Below are 22,182 nucleotides of genomic sequence, written 5' to 3' on the forward strand. Positions count from 1 at the left end.
GGGGCAATTAAAGCTATAATAGGGACTGAGATCGAATCAGCAAATAAATCCCTCTCAACCAAGAAAAGTCCTGGACCAGATGGCTCCACTGCGGAATTCTATCAAATGTGTCAGGAAGAAATTACACCAATCCTCCACAAGCTATTCAACATTCAGAAAGTGAGGCAATCCTTGCAAACACTTTCTATGAATCCAAAATCCCCCTAATAACAAAGCCAGATAGAGACACAGAAGAGAACTACAGACTGAGACCCCTGATGAACAGACACAAGCATCCTCGACAAATACTAGCCAAAGGACTCAACAGAACCAAACGCCAATCATTTGCCCAGACAAGGTGGGATTCATCCCAGACATGCAGGGATGGTTCAACATCTGCAAATCAATAAATGTGATTCACCACATCAACAAATTGAAAAATAAAAACCATCTGATCATCTCAACAGATGCAAGGAAGGCATTTGGTGAAATCCAATACCACTTAATGCTAAAAACCCTAAACAAGTTAGGCACAGAAGGGACATTCTACAATATGATCAAAGCAATATATGGAAAATCCAATGCCAGCATCATACTTAATGAGCAAAGTCTGGAAGCTTTCCCACTAAGATCTGGAACTAGACATGGATGTCCACTTGAACTATATTGTTATTAAATATAGTATTGGAAGTCCTCATTAGAGTAGGTAAGAAAAAAAAATAAAAGAATTTAAATAGGAAATTAGGAAGTAAAATTATCCCTGTTTGCAGACGACATGATTTTCTATAAGCAGAACCAAAAGACTCAATCAAGAGAACCTTGGAACCCATAAGAGAATTTGGCAGGGCATCAGGGTAATTAAGGTACATAAATCAATGACATTAATATATACAGGTAACTATGGCTGAGAAACAAATTGTAAGTAAGTCCCCTTTAAAATAGTGGAGAGGATGAGCCTGGCACAGTAGCCTAGTATCTAGAGCCTTGCTTGCATGCACCAGGATCCCATATGGGCACCAGTTTGCATCCTGACTGCTCCACTTCCCTTCCAGCTCCCTGCTTGTGGCCTGGGAAAGCAGCTGAGTATGGTCCAAAGCTTTGGGATCCTGCACTTGCCTGGGAGACCTGGCTCCTGGCTTTGAACAGGCTCAGCTCAGGCTGTTGCGTCCCACTTGGAGAGTGAACATAGGGATGGAAGATCTTTCTCTTTCTCTTTGAAAATCTGTCTTTCCAATAAAAATAAATAAACCTTAAGAAGAAAATTATGGAGAGGAATCTTAAAATACCTTGGAATTAACCAAGGAATGGATAAAGAAACTGTGGTATACCTACTCAATGGAATACTACTTAGCAATTAAAAAGAATAAAATTCTACCATTTGAAACAAAATGGCCCCAGCTGGAGACCATTATGCTTCGTAAAATAAGCCAATCCTCCTAGGACAAATATCACATGTTCTCTCAGATATAAAGCAACCTTCATGCACAATACAAGATAGATATACAGGTAAAGATACATGTACGTACAGTCATCTGCAGGAACTGTAGATTAGAGATGATCATTCCAGGATGTGCAGATATACTGCAGCATGTATCTCCACCCCCAAATCAGAGATGGACTCCCAACGAAACTGTTAAATCTACCTTGACAACAGGATGCTGGACTTTATGCCAGTGTCCATACCTACAATGTCAGGATACACTTAAATAGCAGAAATATGGACTTATGACTGCTGTTGAAGAATTATACTATTGTAATATTATAGGGGATGTCAGTGAAGGGGAGAGGACTTGGGGGGAGAAGTCCCAAAGCTTATGGGACTGTATAAATAAATAAATAAATAAATATCACATGCCAAAAACCAAAGCAAATATGCTTTGCTTGGTCTCTTTTTAGAACAAAAAAAATAAATTCTATGCCTGTGTTTTTCCTTTGCTTTTTATAACATATAGTATACTGATACTTAAATGTGGTGCAAATTTACATCAACAGCAATAAAATAGAACTTCATGATTTAATCACCAAAGTGTGTCAAGATATTTATCCTATACGATCTTTATTGGAGAAAGTGCCAGGACTTAAGGGATTTGTGCATTCTAGGCAGACATTTTAGATAAACGTTGGTATTTATGAATTTAAGTACTCAAGGACTTGATTTGAAGAGTCCAATAGACTAAAAGTCTGCTTTTCAAGAGAACCATGATCTTCCATCAACGGGGAGATTTTGACATTTCTATATTCTAACAGTTCACGATCCTTGCTTGATGTTAATAATTCATTACCAACTATACCAATAGCTGCATCTTCCACAAGAATGTTTGCTTGGTACGTTCCAACTGGAAGGTCAGGCAATCCAATGTAGTCATGATCTGCCACTATTGAACCTTGCAAGAAATAAAGACTGTCTGAAAGAAGAAATAGCATATTGGTCTCTGGAATTATAGGTAAACATCATTTTAAAATTAAACAATGTTACATGAAGAACAGAATTCTAAATACTAAAAACGAACGATGATGATTAACTTTGCAGAAGCTTTTCTACGCATTGCAGACATATATAAGCTGAAGAATGAATAAGATGATAAATACATTTGATAGTTCACACAGAAAAGAATGCACTGGACCTAGAGTTGTGGTACAGTGAGTCAGACTGTGGTCTACAATATTGGCATCCCAATTTCTGGCTACTTCCAATCCAGCTCCCTGTTAATGCGGCTGGGAAGAAAACAAAGTCTTTGGGTTACCCAGGTGGGAGACCAGGCTGAAGCTTGGGCTAACTGGCTTCCACCTGGCCCAGCTCCAGACAATGCAGTCCTTTGGGGGAATGAGCCAGTGGACAGATTTCCTCTCTCCTTTTTTCTCTGGTTTTCCCTTTCTCTCTCTGATTCTGCTTTTCAAGCAAATATATATCCAAAAAAAGAAAAAAATGAAACAATGCAGAAAAGACCCAACTTCCTGTCCCCTTAACCCATCTTTGGTAGTTGTGTGTGCATGGCAGACAGGAGTGGGAGGAAAAGACAAGTAGGAGTTTTGGTATAGTCTAGAAACAGAATTCTAAATCTGCATTTCATTTCAAGGTGAATTAAGGTGGTAAGGAGAGGCATAACAAAATAGAATTGTTAATGCCTTATCTTTAGCCTTACGTTTTGATGATTAACTTTACATAATTGTCCACATTTTATTAAACAAAAAAGTTTCAATTTGGTATGAGGTTATATAAAGTTAATGTAGGCAGAGATCACCAGAATCAGGTGTGTTAGGAATGTGTAGAGAGGTAGGCTGTGATGATTAACTTAACAACCTCATTATTTACATTTACATAAAGCAATGCTCTCTACCAACAGATGGCATAAGTGGCCTCATATGGCCATTTCTCACTAGATAAAGCACCCCGAATATTTTAGTTGCGAGAGTAAACACTTGCCCCATTTAGACTTATCAATTCTTAATGCAAAAACAGTGTTTAGATTTTAAAATGAAAAATTTTATACAGATTTATGTCGGAATAAAAAGCATGCGCAATTGAAGATGATAGGAGTGTGATCAGCTGCTAGACAAAAGGAGTAATTCTGAAAGACAAAAAATAACTCTTGTAACCCAGGAGAAATGCTACAGCCCCCAGCACCAAAGAGAGCAAATGACCAATGAGAGAGCAGCATGATTTTATAGATTCGATGTCAACATTCAGTACTTATCAATTGACAGAAAAATGTTTTTCCATAGGGATAAAGTAGGTCTATTTCAAAAAAATATGGCCAGTAAACATATGGTAGGGGAGAATGAAGGTCAAGTGCCGGCAGCCCATATGGTGCCTGTGCAGGTTTATCTGCTCTCATTTCTGATCAAGCTCCCTGCTAATGGCACGGGAAAGCAGTGGAAGATGATCTTCCACTCACATGGATGTATTTAAAAACAACCAGAAATATATCCAAGAGCTACATGGATAAGCATCAGTGATGATCTGGATACAGTTATAGTACAGGGAATAGCAGTTAAGACAAGCTTGGAGGCTGGTGTGATGGTTCAACTGGCTAACAATCCTCCACCTTGTAGCTAGCATCCTACATGGGCGCCTGTTAATGTTCCAGCTGCTCCACTTCCCACTCAGTTTTCTGGTTATGGTCTGGGAAAAGTAGTGGAGGGTGGCCCAAAGCCTTGGGACCCTGCAATCACATGGGAGACCTGGAGGAAGCTGCTGGATCCTAGATGTGGATTGGTTCAGCTCTGGCTGTTGTGGCCATGTGGGGACTGAACCAGTGAATCAAAGACCTCTCACAGTCTCCCCTTCTCTCTATAAATCTGCCGTTCCAATAATATCAATCTTCAAAAGGCTCTCTGAAGTTAGCAGTTTAATTTGCTAGAAATATATTCACAAATTGTACCCTTCAGCACTTTATTTGTGATCAGGCCAAATGAATTGTCACAGGGCAAGAGTGAGCTCTCGCACAGAGCTGTGGCAGGTGAGAGGCAGAGCTGACCGCCGATACTGCGCGGCTCCTGCGGAGCGTCAACCCCAAGAAGGCACGGGCCGTGGCAGGCTGTTTGTCATTCCTGTTATTTACACTTCCTTGGTTAAATAACCTACTTGCTTATGTTCTCTAGAGATCTAATAAACCGTGCCTTCCTTTAATTGTTACCCATATCGCAGTAACAGTCATGCTTTGTCTTGCCTACTAGGAAAAGCATAATTAGCTAAGATGCCAACTGCCTCCCTCTCATTTAAAACACGACAAGGTGAATCAGTCCTGAGAAAGCAGGGAGTTTCATCTGAAAGTCATGACTAAATGTCCTTAGATTAATCTAACAAGGAACAGGGTTAGAGAACCAGTCATGGTTTTAGGGCAAACACAGCCTAGTTTGGAGTGCTGTAACTTTCTATCATACAGCACTCGGAATACACCCTGCTTCCATCTGCCAGCACCCGTGACCTCAGCGATGCAAAAGTAAAGGCTAGCACCTATGAAACTGTATCACATAATACAATGTAATCAATGAATAAAAAGAGAAAAAAAAGTAAAGGCTAATGACATTTGCAAGATGCACTAATTTGTTCTTATCCCAACCAAACTCTGGATAGTATGTTTGATTTGTGTACTAATGAGCCTAGTTTTTTTTTCATGTAAAAAGGAGTCACAAATTCTTAACAGAGAAAACAGATGCAGTCCTCCTTTCTCCGTTGACCAAAAAATGTAATCCTTCCTTCTGTGAAACAAATTCACTACCTCCCACATGAACTGTGAAAAGCTCATTGTCTTTAAAATAGAACTGTTCACAAGCCTGACCGCTCCAGAAGAAACATTCTAATAAAGACTACCCAGGATATCTAAAATCATACCAAATATAAAATGGGAAGGGAAAGAAAACTCATTCAAAGAAGGAAGGAAAGTTTCTAGTTTTTTCAACCACCCTCCTCAAACAAAATAAAAACATAGGGAAATGACGGACACCGACCTTGTTCACTGGACTCTCTGATGTAGGGCTTCAGGTGGGACATTTTGATAGGTCTTTTCAGTCTAGCTCCGGTGTTGTCTCTGAGGACAGCACAGCCACTGTCTGTGATGTAGTCTATGACACAGGGACCGACCCACTTAGACTGGAAACGGCCATCCTTCCACCAGTTTTTCCTTTGTCTTAAAACTTCATGACCAACTTTCAGATGAAATGGATTTAATTGTTTTGGCTTCCTTTTAACAATGACCTTACTTTTATTTAGTTCATCTGTGCTGTTGTTCTTCAACTGCAAGTGCAAAAGGGAAAAACAAAGTAACAAAATGAAAGAGCTGTGATTTATTGAAGGCAAGTGCAGATAATGGTAACTGAAATGTAACCATAAATCCTTCTGAAATCTTAAACAGCTCAAAGCGTTAACATAGGTTAAAGAATTCACCAAACAGCTGACAAATAATACCTTATGTGTGATTATAGCTCTATTTGATTCCAAACTTCACAACTTGCAGCTAATAACCATTCTGTTACTATTAAGAACTTGATAAATAAATCATGTGTGTATGTGTGTGTGTGCTTATGGATGTTTGCTAAAATTATCTTGCTAACCACTTCATAGACTACCTGGCCTACTGCAGCCGTCTTCCTCTCCGCTGTCCCATCAGCCTCCTTGATGGCAGCCAGAATCCTGGCGAACATGCCTGCACTTTCGCCCCTCGCTTCGTGAGGACCATCTGACGTCTCAGGCAGGGAAGCGTTTCGACAAAACATCTGAAAATATGGTGTGTTTTTAGTCGGCTCCTGTTTTAAGAAAAACAGCCAATTCTGATAAAATGTTCATATAGCCAAGACAGTCACCACTCAGAAGTAGGAATGGTAACAAGGAACTCACCAAGTGAGTTATATTAAAGGCAAATGAAACGGCCGACAGGTGGTCATCCCAGGTGTCTGGGTGGTCGGCGCAGTGTTTAGAGAGAAAGGTCTTGATTGTGCTGGATGTACTTTCAGCCGGGTTAATAGTTCCAGAGGCGTGAGAAGTCACGATTTGCTTTGTGCCAAACAAGCCATATAGTTCAGCGTTGATCTGAAAAATACATGAAACTTTTTCAAATTGATGTAATACTTTCCATTGCTTTTTAAGAAGACTTGAATTTGAACCTTTCTCACCAACTGTAGCCAATCTATACAAAAAATACCTATTTTGTTTTAAACAGACGTTACCACTAACCCTTACTACATGCTGCTCAGCATAACAGAGGATCAACATGTGCATTAAGCCTTGCAGCGATTTTACTAGGTATTATTAACCTCATTTTTAGCCCAAGAAGTTAATGTCTTTTCTTAAAAACTATTTTCTCAAAGTTTAATTATTTTGAAAGGCAGAGCGAAGCAAGAGAGAATGGTAAAGAGAATGGAAGAGACAGATATTTATTTTCCATGCTCTGTTTCATTTCCCACATGGTTACAAAGGCTGGGGGGTTGGGAAGACTACAGCTAAGAGCCAAAAATTCCATCTGGGTCCAACACGTAGGTGTCAGGAGCCCAGGCTCTTGGGCCACTGCTTCTTTCCCAAGTACATTACCAGGGACCTGGATCAGAAGGGGAGCAGCTGGGATAAGAACTGGTGCTCAAATGGGATGCTGGTGTTGCAAAGCAGTTTAACTTCCTGCAGCACAACACGGGCCCTGGCACTAGTAATTTTCATTAAAATGCAATGGATTATGCATATTTTAAATAGGAGCAATCGCTAAGGCAACAAAATCATAGTATGTATCAACTGCAAAACTAAGGCAAAAAATCTAATCTCATCAGCCCTAAAAAAACCCCAAAATTCCAGGGCTGGTATTACTGTGCAGCAGGCAAAGTCACCACCTGAATGCCAGTTCAAATCCTAACTGCTCCACTTCGGATCAAGCTTCCTGCTAATGGTTTGGGAAAAGCTGGGGAAGACATCCAAGTGTTAGGATCACTCACAAAGGAGAGCTGGATGAAGCTCCTGGTTTGGGCCTGTCCCAGCTTGGCTGCTATAAGCATCTAGGGAGTAAACCATCAGATGAAAGATCTTTCTTTCTCTCTGTAATCTGACACTAAAAATAAATGTCTTAAAAATATTCCCAAAAGGACAAATATATGTTCTTTCTGATACAAGGCAACCTTCATGCAAATTGTAAGATCAATAACCCTTTCCATGACGTTTTTGCTGCAATCCAAATATTTTGGTTTTTATTTTTATTTCTTCCAAATAGTTTTTCTCTTATCAAATTCTTCACTGACCTGTAGATCACACAGTAGCATCATTTTACCCAAGAAGCTTTTCTTTTTTCATTTCTTCATCGACACATTAGTTATTAAGTAGCATGCTATTTAACTCTACAGTGCTGTAAATTTTCTGTTTTAACTTCATTCCTGGGGTCGACTTTGTTTCACGGCTTCTCATTTAAGGGAATGTATAGCGATGGCGTAATAGACTATAACATCCAGATATGAGGATACAATGCACTATGTATCTCTACTTCCAAATCAAAGATGTACTCCCAATGAACTACTGGATATATCTTGACAATAGGATGCTGGACTGTCTGGCACTGTCTGTATCACCAATGTCAAGACACACTTAAATAACAGAAAGATGGACTTATGACTGTTTATGCAGGACTATACTATTGTAATAACAGGGAATATCAGTTGGGGGGAGGGAATTTGGGGAGGGGATTGGGAAATCCTAGACACTATGGAATTGTACCATAAAATTACAAAAAAAAAAACTCTAGCTAGCCTTATTTTTTCATATCTATTGTTTAGTTATTTGTTACTTTATGCATATATATGTAATAAAATTCTTGGATTTTAAAATTTAACATGATGCAACATTTGCTGCTTCCTTTTCTTGGTAAACATCACTTTTAATGATCACATTCAAAGACATCAGCGTGCAGACATTTTTCTATTTTCTGGTTTGGGTTATTTATATTACTTTTCATTACTAGTACAAACAGGAAAGAAATGATTTTCAATACTTAATATTCTTAATCACAAACATGATGTATTCCTCCACTGAGTAAAATTCTCATTTACTTTTCAATAACACAATTCCAATCTTTACAAGAAATATTTGATTCAATCTCTTCACTTCATATTGAAGAAATAGGAAAACATTTTAACTTCTTAGTGATTCAGTAAATATGAAAATCCTAGTCTTAATTTCTACAACAGTCACTTCTGCATCTAATGCAGAAGGTACTGTATGCTGGATCCTGAAAAGGGTTTATATATGCTCCACCCTAAGTTTACTTGCCTTACCTGTTGAATGAATTCATCTCTTTGGTCCATTATTATTTTCTGAGGAGGTCCGTATAAGAAAAATATATTGATAATAGCTTTAGAAATTTCTGATGCCGAAACATCACACAGAGGTAAAATCACCACCCACTTTGTGAACCAATCTGTCATGATGACAGCATACATATGACTTTTGCTGCTTGCATGGAAAGGCCCCGCCAGGTCAACAGTGACTACATTCCATGGGCTTTCCACCTTGAGCAGATGTTGCTTCGATGTTAGGATAACCGTATTTTTTGCCACTTGACAATGCTGACAAGCATAGACCTACAAACAGGAATACAATAAATGAGATAAGCACTTCGAGCACTGAAGATACAGTGTATTTTTAGTCTGTTCTTATTTTAAGAAAAATAAACAGGAGATTTTAATAGATCATTCATATACCAAGAGATACTCATAACTCAGAAGTATGAATAAATACATATTCAAGGAATAGATCAGCGTGTACTTATACAATAATTTCTAGAGCTAAAAGATAACCCCTCTATTCTGACAGCATTATTAAAATACAATATCATCCAAACAGTATTTATAGATGCCAGAAATTCCTCTGTCCTGTGAAAAACAAGCAAGAAAAAAGCAGGCCCCAGCTTTCGGGAGCGCTTCTTTGCATGAGCTGGGATGGGATTGGTGCTTCAGTTCACCGACACCACCTGCCACTGCTCTGTGTATTTCTGGAACTGCACTTTGGAAATGACTTTCAAACTAACGTCTGAAGAAAAACTGAAAAACCATCTTACGACACAGGCACAATCACTTTTGATGAAGATTACCGCTTTTGAGTTAACTGACCAAATCTTATCACAAATGACTGTTTCAACAAAAAATTCATATCCATTTTCAAATGATAAGAATTTTAACAAAATTTTCATCAACTGGAGAGATGCAGGTTAGTTCTCAAGGCAGACACAGGCATCCAATTTTGCAACACCTGCTTGCACCCACAAGCTGGTGTCTTAAGTGATCTCTAACTGGTTCAGTCCTTTACTGCCAGTGCCCGTCTTTCTGATGAACTATTACCATTACTGAAGCGATCTCACACGTGTGTGTCCCAAACAATGCCCAACATTCCACAAACCAGCAGTACAGATCAGCTGACCTCCAAGCAGGGACATTACACTTCCTAGAAATTTTGCTATTAGAATATGCTGGAGATTCTAATAGTTTATAAGGTTATAAAACATAGACTGTCTTCACAATTTAATTCTGGGCTTTGCTGGCATGTTTTACCTCAAGATGGACCTGGCTCAAAAAGTGAGAAACCATATGGTGCTTAACATTTCTTCTAAAGATTAAATAAATAAATAAATAAATTTATTTATTTACTTATTTTACTAAAAGTAAGTCAGAATAAGTGAGAGGGAGGGAGGGAGAAGAGATTTCCCATTCACAGGCTCACTCCCTGATTGGCTGTCATGGCCCGAGCTGAGCCAGGTGGCAGCTGGGAGCGAAGAGCTTCTTCCTGGGTCATGAGTGCAGTCGCCCAAGACTTTAAGCCATCCTCCACTGCTTTCCCAGGCCATAGCTGAAAGCTTTATCAGAAGCGAAGCAGCTGGGTCTACAACCAGGAGCCATACAGATCGCCAGTGCCCCAGGCAGGGGATGAACTTGCTAAGTCACAGAGCCAGTTCCCAGGGCCTACCTTCTAAACACACCACCTTCTACACAGAAAATCTTGCACGACCACAAAAGAGGTGATTCAGTCAGATGGATTTCAGTCCCATTTAAATTCTGTCTATATATAGCATTTCAATATTAAAAGTCTAGTTCTGTGCCAAGGGTGATGGCTCAGTGTCTAAATCCTCACCTTGCAAGCGCCAGGATACCATGTGAGCACTGATATGTGTCCTGGCTGTTCCACTTCCCTTTCAGCTCCCTGTCTGTGGCCCTGGAAGGTAGTAGAGGATGGCCTGAAGCCTTGGAACCCTGCACCCATGTGGGAGACCCAGAGGAGGCTCCTGACTCCTGGCTTCGAATCGGCTTGGCTCCAGACATCTTAATGTGGCCATTGGAGGAGTGAACCAGCGGATGGAAGATCTTTGTCTCTCTGTAAATCTGATCTGCCTTTCCAATGAAAATAAACAATTGAAAAAAAAAATCTAGTTCTATATAATGCTATTTTCAAAAGTTCAAATATTGCCTTTTTATAATTTGAATTCTACTTTAGTGATTTAAAATAATTGTGAAATATAAAACTCCCTTTACTTGAATGTCTTTTATACAAAAACTACCTATAATAGTACTTAATGAGGCATGATACCCAGGGTCAATTTGGAGCAATGATGAATTGTGAATATTAGAAAGCGAGCATTCCAAGTACACATAAGCCATACCCACTGTTTGACATCATTGGTCACGGAGGTCCAATAGTAACTGGATTCCACTAAAGTGAGGGTTCTGGAGATGCCATGGTGAGGTCCAGGGTCATTTTCATGGCATTCTCTTAGGACTTTCTTTTTTTCCTCTTCGGAAACAATTACCAAGCGATTTTGTTTTCGATCTTTTCCAACGTAAAACAGCTTTTTTTCTGGAATAAATGATACCAAAGAAATAACTGTAATTTTTAGAGATCTCTACAGTTTTAAGGTACTCACTGGCTATGTCAGCCATGAGGATTTGTTTGCTTCTGATAAAATCTTTCTTCATTGAGAACTTAGTATTTATTTGTGTGATCTGAAAGATGAGTTTTCTCTCTTACTGTCTTCTTCTGACAGCTGTTATAGTTTTCTGGCTACTACAACAAGGAGTTTCCAGTGTGTCCATTGAAGCATTTTGCTGTATGCTTTCATATTTTCTCTAACTGCTGGAATATGAACTTCTCTTGCCATGGGAAAATTCTTGCATGTTCCTCCAAAAAGTGGCATAAGTTAACACGTGAGTTATGTGCTTACAACAGAGCTAAAATAGTATTTTATCCTTACCAGTTTCATAAGCAAGCACTTGGCTCAGGCGTTTTTGAGGGTAGGGACAATGAAGTGAGAATGTGTGAGAACTTAGGTCCAATGTTGTGTTTTCTTTAGAAAGATCCCCGAGACGAACCTGCACGTGGGAAGCAAATGGGGCACAGAAAGACAGCGCCTCTCGCAGGGACAGGGCGGCCCTTCACACTCCAGCACACGTCATTAAGCTACTGATGCACAGTGGAACATTTCTGACATCAGAAGGCAACCAACCTCAGGGCAGCAGCCACGCAGCTGTGGCTCATCAATGCACCCGTCTCTAACGCCTAGGATAGGACTGGCACTTGGCAGAATCTCACTAAAGACTTTCTATGTAAATGATGATAATTCTTACTTCAGTCCTTTTGTGTTTTTGTTGCTAAGATCTATTTACTTGAAAGGCAGTTACAGAGGGAGAGCCAGCTCTTCCACCTGTTGGCTTACTCCCCGGTGGCTGCAACAGGAAGGGCCTGGCCAGGCTGAAGCCTGGAGCTTCCTCCAGGTCTCCAATGTGGTTACCAAGCCATACTCTATGACTTTTCCAGGTGTATCAGCACCGAGCTGGACTGGTGGTAGAGCAGCCTGGACTTGAGCCGGTACCCACATGGGACGTGGTGTTGCAGGCAGGGGCTTAACTGCTGTGTCACTGCACTTGCCCTGGCTGGCCTATTCCCAAGCAACAGGGAGTTACTGGCAGGCATTTTCCAAGGCACCTATGAACAGGCATTCATCTTTTGTCTTAGAACTTCATCTGCTCTGGGCCCAGTGTGGTAGCCTAGTGGCTAAAGTCCTTACCTTGCATGTGCCAGGATCCTATATGTATGCCAATTTGAATCCCTGCTGCTCCACTTCCCATCCAGCTCCCTGCTTGTGACCAGGGTAAAAAGTGGAGGATGGCCCAAAGCCTCGGGACCCAGTACCCACGTGGGAGGTCTGGAGGAAGTTCCTGGCTCCTAGATTCAGAAGACTCGGCTCCGGGTTGTGGTCACTTGGGGAATGAATAGGCAGACAGAAGATCCTGCTCTCACTCTTCTTCTCTCTGTATGTCTGCCTTTTCAATCAAACAAATGCTCAAAACAAAAAAGCAACTTTATCTGCTCTGTGAGAAACCTAATATATTTATAAGCAAAATTCCCTTTAACATGGCTAACACTCATTTACGCATGTATTTATGGATTAGGTGTATCTGTTTCCTACTGCATTCCGAATGCCTCTTCCCCTTTAAAGGAGAAGGGAAAAACAAACAAACAAACAAACCAGGAGCCTCCCTCTAACCTTTCAAGATCAATATCCTACTGCTTTTCATATACTCAGTCCACTTGGGACTCCAAAGTGGACCCACACACAAATTCCTGAGACTGACGGAAGTCGAAGGGAGAACTCCGGAAATGGTCAATTCCTTCAGCTACTCAGTTTAGTAAAGGGACTAGTCAGCAGTTCCTCCTAAGCCTTCCGGAAGTTCCTCGCGGGCAGCGGCTTCCGTGTGGGCAGCAGCGCACAGCAGCACTCACAGGGGCAGCTCGGCAGGGAAATGCTTTGACTTGCGGCATGACATCATTTTCCATCTAGAATGCTTCTGAACCTTCAGTGTGACTTTGATCTTACCTTTGACCGAGTACCATCATGAAATGGACTGGTAACTACCTGGCAACCACTCACTGCCATAGAAACTCCTCAGACTCCATGGAGATGCCACGGGAAGAATCCAAAGACTCTGGGGATTAATTTTACCTTTGAAGACAAATTTTTTGGCTGCTCTTCTGATGCCACTTCTCTCACTTGGCAGTGTAGTTGGATGATATTCGCCAGTTCTCTTATAATACGCAATCTGTTTAAGATGAAGGTCACCATTTTTGCCCGTTCGGACCATTGGGAACCTAGGGAAAATACAAGGATAGAACTTGAACGCTAAGCTCATTCCATTGCTATTTTGATGCAGGCTTCTGTCATGTTTGTGCTTACGTATGAATTGAGCATTCCCAGAACAGTATCTGTGACGGAGATAATTGTGGGACAGAAAAGGAACAGAGTGACGAATAGCAACTAAAATATTCAGACGCTATTGAGAAGCATAATGACAAATTATCTTGTCTCTTTCCACGTGGTAAAAAGTGCTGCAAATTTTCCACATATTGAGGGAAAATAGGAAGCATACGTCAGCAGACTCCCTTAAAAGTTTCCAGCCACTGACTGAAACTTACTAATGAGATGATGGTCTTAGCTGACACTTATGATATTATGGGAGATATTATGTTTCTCTTTTTAAGGGCATTTATTTATTTGAAACACAAAAGTTACAGAGCAAGAAGGCCTCCATTTCTGGTTTATTCCCCACATGGCTGCAACAGCTGTAGCTGGGCCAACCTGAAGCCATGAGTTCCAAACTCCATCCAGGTCTCCCACACGGGTGACAGAGGTCCAAGGACTTGGGCCATAGCTCTCTGCCTGCCGGGCCGTATTCGCAGGCACCTGGATTGGTTGGAGTGTCTGGGGCTTGAATCGGCACATAGACGGGAAAGCAGGATTCACAGGCAGCAGTTTAACCCGCAGGGTCACAACACAGGCCTTCATTATTTTTAAAGATGTTTACGATCATTGCAAAATGCATAAATATACTTGTTCAGATCATCCGTTAGATGTATTTTGCAGGCATTCAAATGATCAATGACAAAGAAGATACCTTGGAGCCAGAGAACACCCACTTTTTAAAAACTACATATAAACTTTTTCACCAACAGAAATGATTTTTTTTTTCAGAAAGGAATTTTGGTCCTGTGAATATTATGTCAATGTCATATAAGAAAAAAACAAACTGGCTGTACTGGCAAAAAAAAAAAAAAATCCATCTTTATTATACACCATGAGTAACTTGGGAAATGCTTTCATAAAAAAAGCAAAAGCAAAGCCTTTTCTTTCCCATTTTCATTTGGAAGAACTAGTCCCTGCTGGTTCCTTTGCTGCTGGCCTACCCCGACCCTCCCGCTGCAGTTCTCCTGCTTGCACAGCCCTGGCAGGCCGAGCTTGGGACACTGCCTTTGTAGTTTTCCAGTAGGAACTGTCCCATGGGGGGCAGAGGCAGGCAAATCAGAACAAGGAGCCACAGGTCAGGGTATTCACTTCCTAGCTGTTTGCCTGGCTGGAGCGCAGCCCTCTGCAGCACAGCTCCTGCGGGGAGCCGGTCTGTCCTGTGTCTGTCCGGCCCTCGCTGCAGCCCCAGAGGCCTGTTTGCTGTTAGTTTCCAAGCTTCTTTGTCTCTGTCCATACATCTGTAAGCGCTTCATAACATTTCTTAAAAATCTCAGCATGTATCTTCTGCTTCCTGATTGATGTGAATGGTTCCAATTCTGAAATTCTAAAAATAGAAATGGCTCTTTACTGCCCACTAGAGGATTTAGCAGGGAGACTGAAAGAACATGGAACTGTGGAGAGAATGGCCGGACAAAGCCAAACACACTGCCCCTGGCCATGGCTTAACAGCTGACCCAACACCTTCTAATACACAGCTCTCTCAACAGGAAGTTAACTTCTGACAGAATGCCAGTGTGTTTCTAATGCCCACATCATTACAGGTTGGCATAAGGGAAAAGCCATTTGAAAGCACAGGGTCTGTCATTGCTAATAATGACAGCTCCTACCCTACAAGAGCAGGGATTATGGTTTATAAAGTACTATAAAACTCAACTACAGGTAAAAATCACATGACACATATTTTAAAATGGCTAGAAGATTTATTTAACCTTCTTTGCCATAAAAAAATGACAAATGTTGAACATGGTGGATAGACTAACTGTCCTGATTTTAGACAATGGACACAATGGCTGAAACATCACGTTGTACCAAACAGAATAAAAAGTAGAATAGAAGTATTACAAAATATTGCCCAACTCATTTCCAACTAAATAGTAAATGTGACGTTTCCATTTTATAAGATGGCTGTGCCTCCAAATTTAAAAAATGTAATTTATCAGTTTCTAAACCATCTAAAAAGAGTGGTCTAGATTTTAAATCTTTCTACAAAAATAAATAAAACAGTGTATTACTGACATAACAAATAGGTCACTGGAATAGAACAGATCCAAAAATACATGGTCAGCCAGTTTATAACGGAAGTATGAAAACAGGCAAAGAGATGGCCTTTCAACAAATGATACTAGAACAATCTGATTTCTAGAAATGGAAAAAATAAACCTTAATCCTTTACCTCAGCTCTCCTACAAAAATTAATTCCATCTAAATCATAAACCTAAATGTGAATGTCAAATGACAGAGCTTTGGGAAGAAAACTATGAGAAGTTCTTGAAAACACTGGGTCAGCCAAAATTCCCAAACAGGACACAAACAAATATTATTCATAGAAAAAAAATTGTTACAAATAGGACTTTATCAAAATCAGAATTCATTGAAAAACAGCAGCGACGCGAAAGGTAAGTGACAGGCTGGGGGAAGGGACCCTGTCATTAAGGGACCTCTTGGGCTCGGCAGCATGGCCTAGTGGCTAAAGTCCTCGCCTTGATCCCATATGGCTGCTGGTTCTAATCCCGGCAGCTCCACTTCCTCTCTATTTCTCCTCCTCTCAGTATATCTGACTTTGTAATAAAAAAAATATAATAAATCTTTAAAAAAAAAAAAAAGGGACCTCTTTATTAAGAGGCAAAAGGAACGCTCACGCAGCCGCCCTGAGCTTGGGAGCAGGAGATGGCGAGTGACAGAAACACTAACATACACCCAGTGGTTCCGGCGTCAGTTAACAGTCAAACTAGGCAAGTGCAATTCAGACTGCAATAAAATGGTTCAGGCTCCTGTTGTTGAGCCATGAAGCAAGGAGTGGCAAGGGATTGTCAACATAGTCATGAGACTCCATCACTGAGCTAAAACAATCTTCCTGATCACCTGGTAACTGCCAGTCGCCACACAGGAGATACTACACTGAGCAAGACTTAGGAGACAGCCTGAACGAGCTCATCAAGATACAACCGGGCATTTATTTTAGTGCAAAAAGTGTTTGAATTTCATGCACTTTTTACATAGCTTATTTTCATTTCAAAGGCTGAGTCTCTCTCACACACACACACACACGGGTCTTCTATGTGCTGGGTCATACCCCAAGTGGCTGTAATGGCTGAAACTGGGCAATTGGAAGCCACGAGCTTCTTGTGGGTCTTTCACAAGGGTACAAGGCCACCCACAGCAGGGAGCTAGAGCAGAAGTGGAGCCAACAGGGACCCTTTTGGGATGTTGGCATTGTAGGCAGAGGCTTAACCCACGATGCCACGGCCCAGGTCCCTTGTTTTTTCATAATACACATTTATAGGAACTTTCTGAATATTTCTGGCATATTCTCTGGACTTTCACAGAAATTACATTCTAGTAGAGTTAACAGATTCTTTGGATTTGTCATATTTATAGCCGTTTTATTTACAATAGCCAGAAGCTGGAAGCAACCCAGTGGTTCATAAACAGAGGGATAAACAAACACAATGCTCAAATACAAGGAAACACTGTTCAGCCTTAACAAGCAAGCAGATTCACACATATGCTGCACTAGGGATGAATCTTGAGGAAGTTACAGTAAGTGGAATAAAACAAATCACCAAAAGATGCGGAATTCTACCTATGTGAAGTATTAGAAACTTACATCGAGAGGTAGAAATGAGAACGGTGCCTGACAAGCCGACAGATACGGAAGCAGGCAAAGCAGCAGGACTGGTTAAGGGTGCAGGGCTTCACAGCAGATGGAGAGTTCTAGAGAACAGTGGGGACTGTGTTCCAGCAGTCTCGATGCGCTCCATGCCAATGGACTGAGACAGCCTCCAATTAACATATCTCACCATCAACTAAAAGAAAAAGATTATTTTGCTTTCTTTTTGAATAACTGAAAAATTTAACTCTGAGAGAAGGGTTTCTGGAAGAAGTAGCAGCAATGGGGAAATGTTACATGCTTGATGCTTTGACGCTCTGAGACGGCAGCCTCAGACGGCCTCCCATCCACCGAGGGAATGAACGTGTGTGCTGACTTCATCAGCAAGGCCTTGGCATGTCTGCTAATGAGGATTCTACCGTAAACAGTAGACGTTATTTCTTCCTGCAATACCATGAGCAAATTCTCAGGTAGGCTCCTGTGAGGAGCCGAAGGCTGCAAGGGTCCTTCCCGCCCCTAACAACGAGAAAAAGCTGGCCAAACTCAGTAAGACGACCATGCTCCCCAATTTATCCCCAATCAGAGACCCCGCCAGCTCATTCATAGATACAGATAGGGCGGTTCTAAAACTGATACTCGAAATGCAAGGACTTGGAACTGTTAAAACAAGCTTGGAAGATGAACACAGCTGAAGAACTTCACATCCGATTGAAAGACTCCCAATGATGCTGATAATCAAGGCGTGTGCTGCTGGCCTGGCTGCAGCCCATGCAACAGAGCAGTATTCAGGCATGGCAAACTCATTAGCAACAAAGGTGCTGAGTTAATGTAATGGAGAAAGCATATTCTGTTGAATAAATGCTGAATACCCCCATGAAGACCAAGGGAAGAGATGAACGGGTTATAGACCTAAATGCACACCTACAATTGCAGAACCTCCGTGAAGAAAAAAAAAAAGCGTTTGTGACCTCAGCACAGGCAGCAATTTCCTACAGAGCAAACAAAATACACTGTCCAGAAAAAAAAAATAGAACTTAAGTTTCTTTAAAGGTACAGTTCAAAGAAAGCAAGAGAAGTCACAGCTGGGACAAAACACTGGGCATACATCTGTATGTGGAATTTATAAAGAAAGCTCAGAACTTTACAAAAAATACAAATAATCCTAATTAGAAAAGGGGCAAAAGATTTCACTTTGTCAAGTAAGAGTTCGCAGGGACACAGCTGGCAAAGGATGGTTCCATGTTATTAGATTATGGAAAAGCGTGGATTAAACCCACAAGTCCCGCTATACAGATGAGAGTAACACAAGCCTGATAATAGTAAGATAGAGTTCTGCTGGTGAGGATGCGGAAAGGCACGGCAAGTAGGCTGTTTGGGAAGGTGATGGCTTTGGGGTGAAGACTTTCAGGTGTGTGACAGTTAACTAGACCTCAGTGTCCGTGTTTGGAAAACAGACATCACCTCCGTCCTCCATATTCATATTCATGATAATGGGACAACAGGTGTGGAAACCCCTTCATAACAGGTCAAGCAACAAATTATTATCATATGTAAGTATTAGCACCCTCACCAGGCTGTTTAAACTAACAACCCTCTGTTCTCAAAAATTTGCCTGTAAAGAAAAAGACCTCAAAATCTCCTTCCCTTCATTAATGGTGATACATTTACAGCAATGGTTACTTGTGGTATTACTAACAACTAAACCCAGAAAAATCAGGCATACCTGCGAGTGATTTTTACAGTAATTCACAGGCTGCTTGTTCTGAAGATAGAACACGAGCAAGGGCAAACAGAAAATGCTGAAGAAAAGTCACTTCAAACATAATTTTTTAAATAACTGGTTTGAAGTGCTGCTGATAATATTTTGACTTAGGTATAACAGTAACTTTAGGAACAAGCAGGGTTTCCCCCCACCCTTTTCAAAGACCATTCAACACGTGGTCCCTAAAAAAGTATGCATTTGTGTGGTTCACCTGCGAAAACAGTTTTAAACTGTACTATTCAGGGCCAAGTTCATAAAACATTAAGTAGAGATGAAAATTTTAAGGGAGACGAATTGGTTTCAATACATCCCTGATTGAATACATTCGCGTTTTCAAGAGATTAGGTTTTAGAAAAGGTACTGCAGGAGGCTGCTTGCAACTTAAACAAACGTCCTGCCACGGGAATGTGGGGCTCTCTGGTGGCGCTTTTTGACACTTTCTCAGCTGCAACGCTCTCATACCTGCCCAGGCTAAAGGACCGAAGCCCAGGTGGTTATCCACACACCTTCCACCTCGCAGGCTGCAGCGTTGCCAGAAACAGGGTCACTGGATTTAGACTGTTCCTCTTGAAACACGGGCCAGCAGCACCTTTTTTCACAGAACCCTGCAGACAGGGAACCCCAAACACACCACTCCCTGCTCCGGCAGCTCCCGAGGCCAGCTTCGCCTTCCTCTCCACCCGGGGGCGGACGGACACACACACACACACACACACACACACACAGCGCCCAGGACCCAGGGTTCCCCCGCGTGGAAGCCACATGCCCACTGGGGTTCAGACACGCCCGTTCAAGGACAAGCCACAGACACAAATGGCCATTTTCTCCCCCCATTTTAACTTAGCGGCCAGCGTCGTCTTGGGGCTCCCCTCTTTTCCCGCCATGGGGTGGGTGGTGGGTGGATGGTATCCTGAAGGGGGACGCAAAACGCCATAATCCACCACAACGCTCAGGAGCTAGAAAAATGTTTAGCGTCCGTCCAACTTTTCAAGGCTCGTGAACCGACTCCAGCTAAACTCAAGCCTTTCACTGCGAACGACCACCAAGTACAACGCCGACTGGGCGGCCGGGGAAGCCCTCACGGCGCCTGCGCAACGTCTCCCTCGACTCCAGCCAGCCTTTCCATCCTCACGGCCGGGAGATTATCGTCAGGTTCCACTTCTCTTTAAACGGAAGTATGAAAAAAAAAAAAAAGTGCCTAGAACGACCCGCTCACCGAGGTAGTCCTAAACGCAAACGACACGACTTAAAGCGTCTTCCCCCGCGACTTATGTGGCGCTGCCGGAAGCGGAACTCCACCCGGGTCGGTTATGAAGAGGGAACTCCGGCCTTTGACTGGATGCAAGAACCTCAGTCCCCGGAAAAGGGGAGGGTGGGAGCGTTTGGCTCTTGCCGGAAGTGATGCGGCCCGGCGCCTTTTCCGTGTGAGTCCCGGGGCGGGCGGGGAAGAGGCGTGTCGGAGCTTCACGCGGTGGAGTGGTCCTTCTTAAGGCGCCTCAGGGAGGCCCTGCGGGGGCTCCGGAGGGCAGCAGACCCACGCTCCGGTCCGCAGCTGAAGCCCCTGCCCGGCCCTCTAGCATCCAGAAGGGGGAAACGGGACTCCTGGATGCGCTCGGCTGCCTGTAGCAGCGGCAGGTGAGGGCCTGCGAGCGATGGAGGACCCGAGCTGCAGCGCGGGCTTCTGCTGTGTGTGTGCCCTCGTCCTGCGCTGCAGGTGCTGGGTGTGCTGTGCGGGCCCCCATCCCGCGCCTGCTGCTCCCAGGGGCAGGTGCTGGTGTGTGTGTGTTTGTGTGTGGAGGACGGACAGTTCAGCCCCAGGGTCCTGCGGCGTCTTCTCCTGCATCCCTCACCCCCTGCGTCGTTTCCCGTCCTCATCTCTCGGGTTGGAGACGCTGCGCGCGGTGCAGCTCCGCCTTGGAAAAGAGAAGCTGCCGGGCTGCTCCCCTTCCCGAAGCTGCGGCGAGTTTCAGGCCCTGGGAAGTCGCTGGGGGCGTTCCGCAGTGTGAACCTGGGTTGGCGGGTAGTGTGGCATCCTCCTGCCTTGCGCGGGAGGAGGCTGGCATGACCTTCGGAGCCCGGGTACGAGTCCTTCCCTGGCTTCCTGAGTGTCCCTCCCAACCCCTTGCCGGAGCTTACACAAAGGCTTAAAGCTGTGGGAGAGTGGCTGGAGCAAAGCCTCCAGTGGGCTTGGCTACTGCAAGTGTTTTCAATGAACTAGGTAGCTTTTGTTTCAGGCAGATGAAAAAAAAAAGAGCAGCTGTTGACTAAATTATCAACTGTGCCAGCTGCTTTAGGTATTTTCACAGCAATTCCTCTCAACAACCCCATGATATTATTACCTCCATTTTACCGAGTTAAACCTTGAGGTCAAGGAACGAAACTACCCTGGTTTGTCATCTGACTGCAACGTCTGTGTTCTCCATTGTCTCGCCATTATTCTCGCACAGTTGTCACTTCCTCACCCGAGATTTCAATGGCTGAAAGAATTCATTAGGGGAAAAAAATGGTGTGCGTGCGTGTTGTGACACTCAACAGAGCTGCCTTCTGCCTCCTGGAGCTGGAGTGTTGTGTCACGCGCAGAATCCACCCGTGAACTTCACTGCAGTGCAGGCTTCTGCGCGGGTGGCTGACTCGTGTAAGCAGAGTTTGCTGCCCAAGTGGGACAACTGATGGGGCTTGCAGGGCAGTGGCGAACGGTGCAACATTTGTACATTACATACTGTGTAATTAGCTAAGTAATGAGCATGGTTTGTTTTCCAAAGACTCCCACGGGACTGCATTTAGTGTGGCACAGTGTTTGAATTGTTAACGGGCAGTGATCTTGTGGTTGCGTGGAAAGACGCCACTATAGTTTTGGAGTTGTTTGAAGCCCACAGCTTACAGTCAAATGGTGCCATAAATGTGTGTGGGTGTCCATAAATAGAAAGTGAATATGGCCGAATATTGATAACTTCTGAAGCTAGTTACAAATGGCTAGATGTCTAGTGGACTGCTGGTTCAGCTTTTTTGAATGATTGAAAATTTTAAGGGAAGTTTGTGGGAGAACAAACGACTTTGAGGGAGATGGGTAGAGCTCT

The 22,182-nt window shown here is 42.7% G+C and overlaps 1 protein-coding gene across 1 annotated transcript; it reads right to left on the bottom strand.

The window, feature by feature from the left end:
- Window positions 1-2,010: 2,010 nt before the first annotated feature.
- GIN1 (gypsy retrotransposon integrase 1) lies at window positions 2,011-20,465 on the bottom strand. Its single transcript, XM_004586287.3, has 8 exons — window positions 20,322-20,465; window positions 13,437-13,582; window positions 11,100-11,293; window positions 8,725-9,030; window positions 6,317-6,508; window positions 6,049-6,225; window positions 5,431-5,716; window positions 2,011-2,384 (listed from the first exon to the last, which is right to left on the bottom strand). The coding sequence occupies exons 2-8, from the start codon at window positions 13,573-13,575 to the stop codon at window positions 2,107-2,109; spliced, it is 1,572 nt and encodes a 523-aa protein (XP_004586344.2). The 5' UTR covers window positions 13,576-13,582; window positions 20,322-20,465; the 3' UTR covers window positions 2,011-2,106.
- Window positions 20,466-22,182: the final 1,717 nt, after the last annotated feature.

This window comes from Ochotona princeps, chromosome 28, assembly GCF_030435755.1.
Source record: "Ochotona princeps isolate mOchPri1 chromosome 28, mOchPri1.hap1, whole genome shotgun sequence".
Taxonomy (NCBI): Eukaryota; Metazoa; Chordata; class Mammalia; order Lagomorpha; family Ochotonidae; genus Ochotona; species Ochotona princeps.

Excerpts from the sequence above, each read along its gene's own strand:
- GIN1 (XM_004586287.3), bottom strand. The coding sequence starts at position 13,575 with ATGGTCCGAACGGGCAAAAATGGTGACCTTCATCTTAAACAGATTGCG. Across the intron at positions 11,294-13,436 it reads CAAAAAATTTGTCTTCAAAG|AAAAAAAGCTGTTTTACGTT; the intron begins GTAAAATTAATC and ends CATTTATTCCAG. Across the intron at positions 6,226-6,316 it reads CCTTTAATATAACTCACTTG|GAGCCGACTAAAAACACACC; the intron begins GTGAGTTCCTTG and ends TTCTTAAAACAG.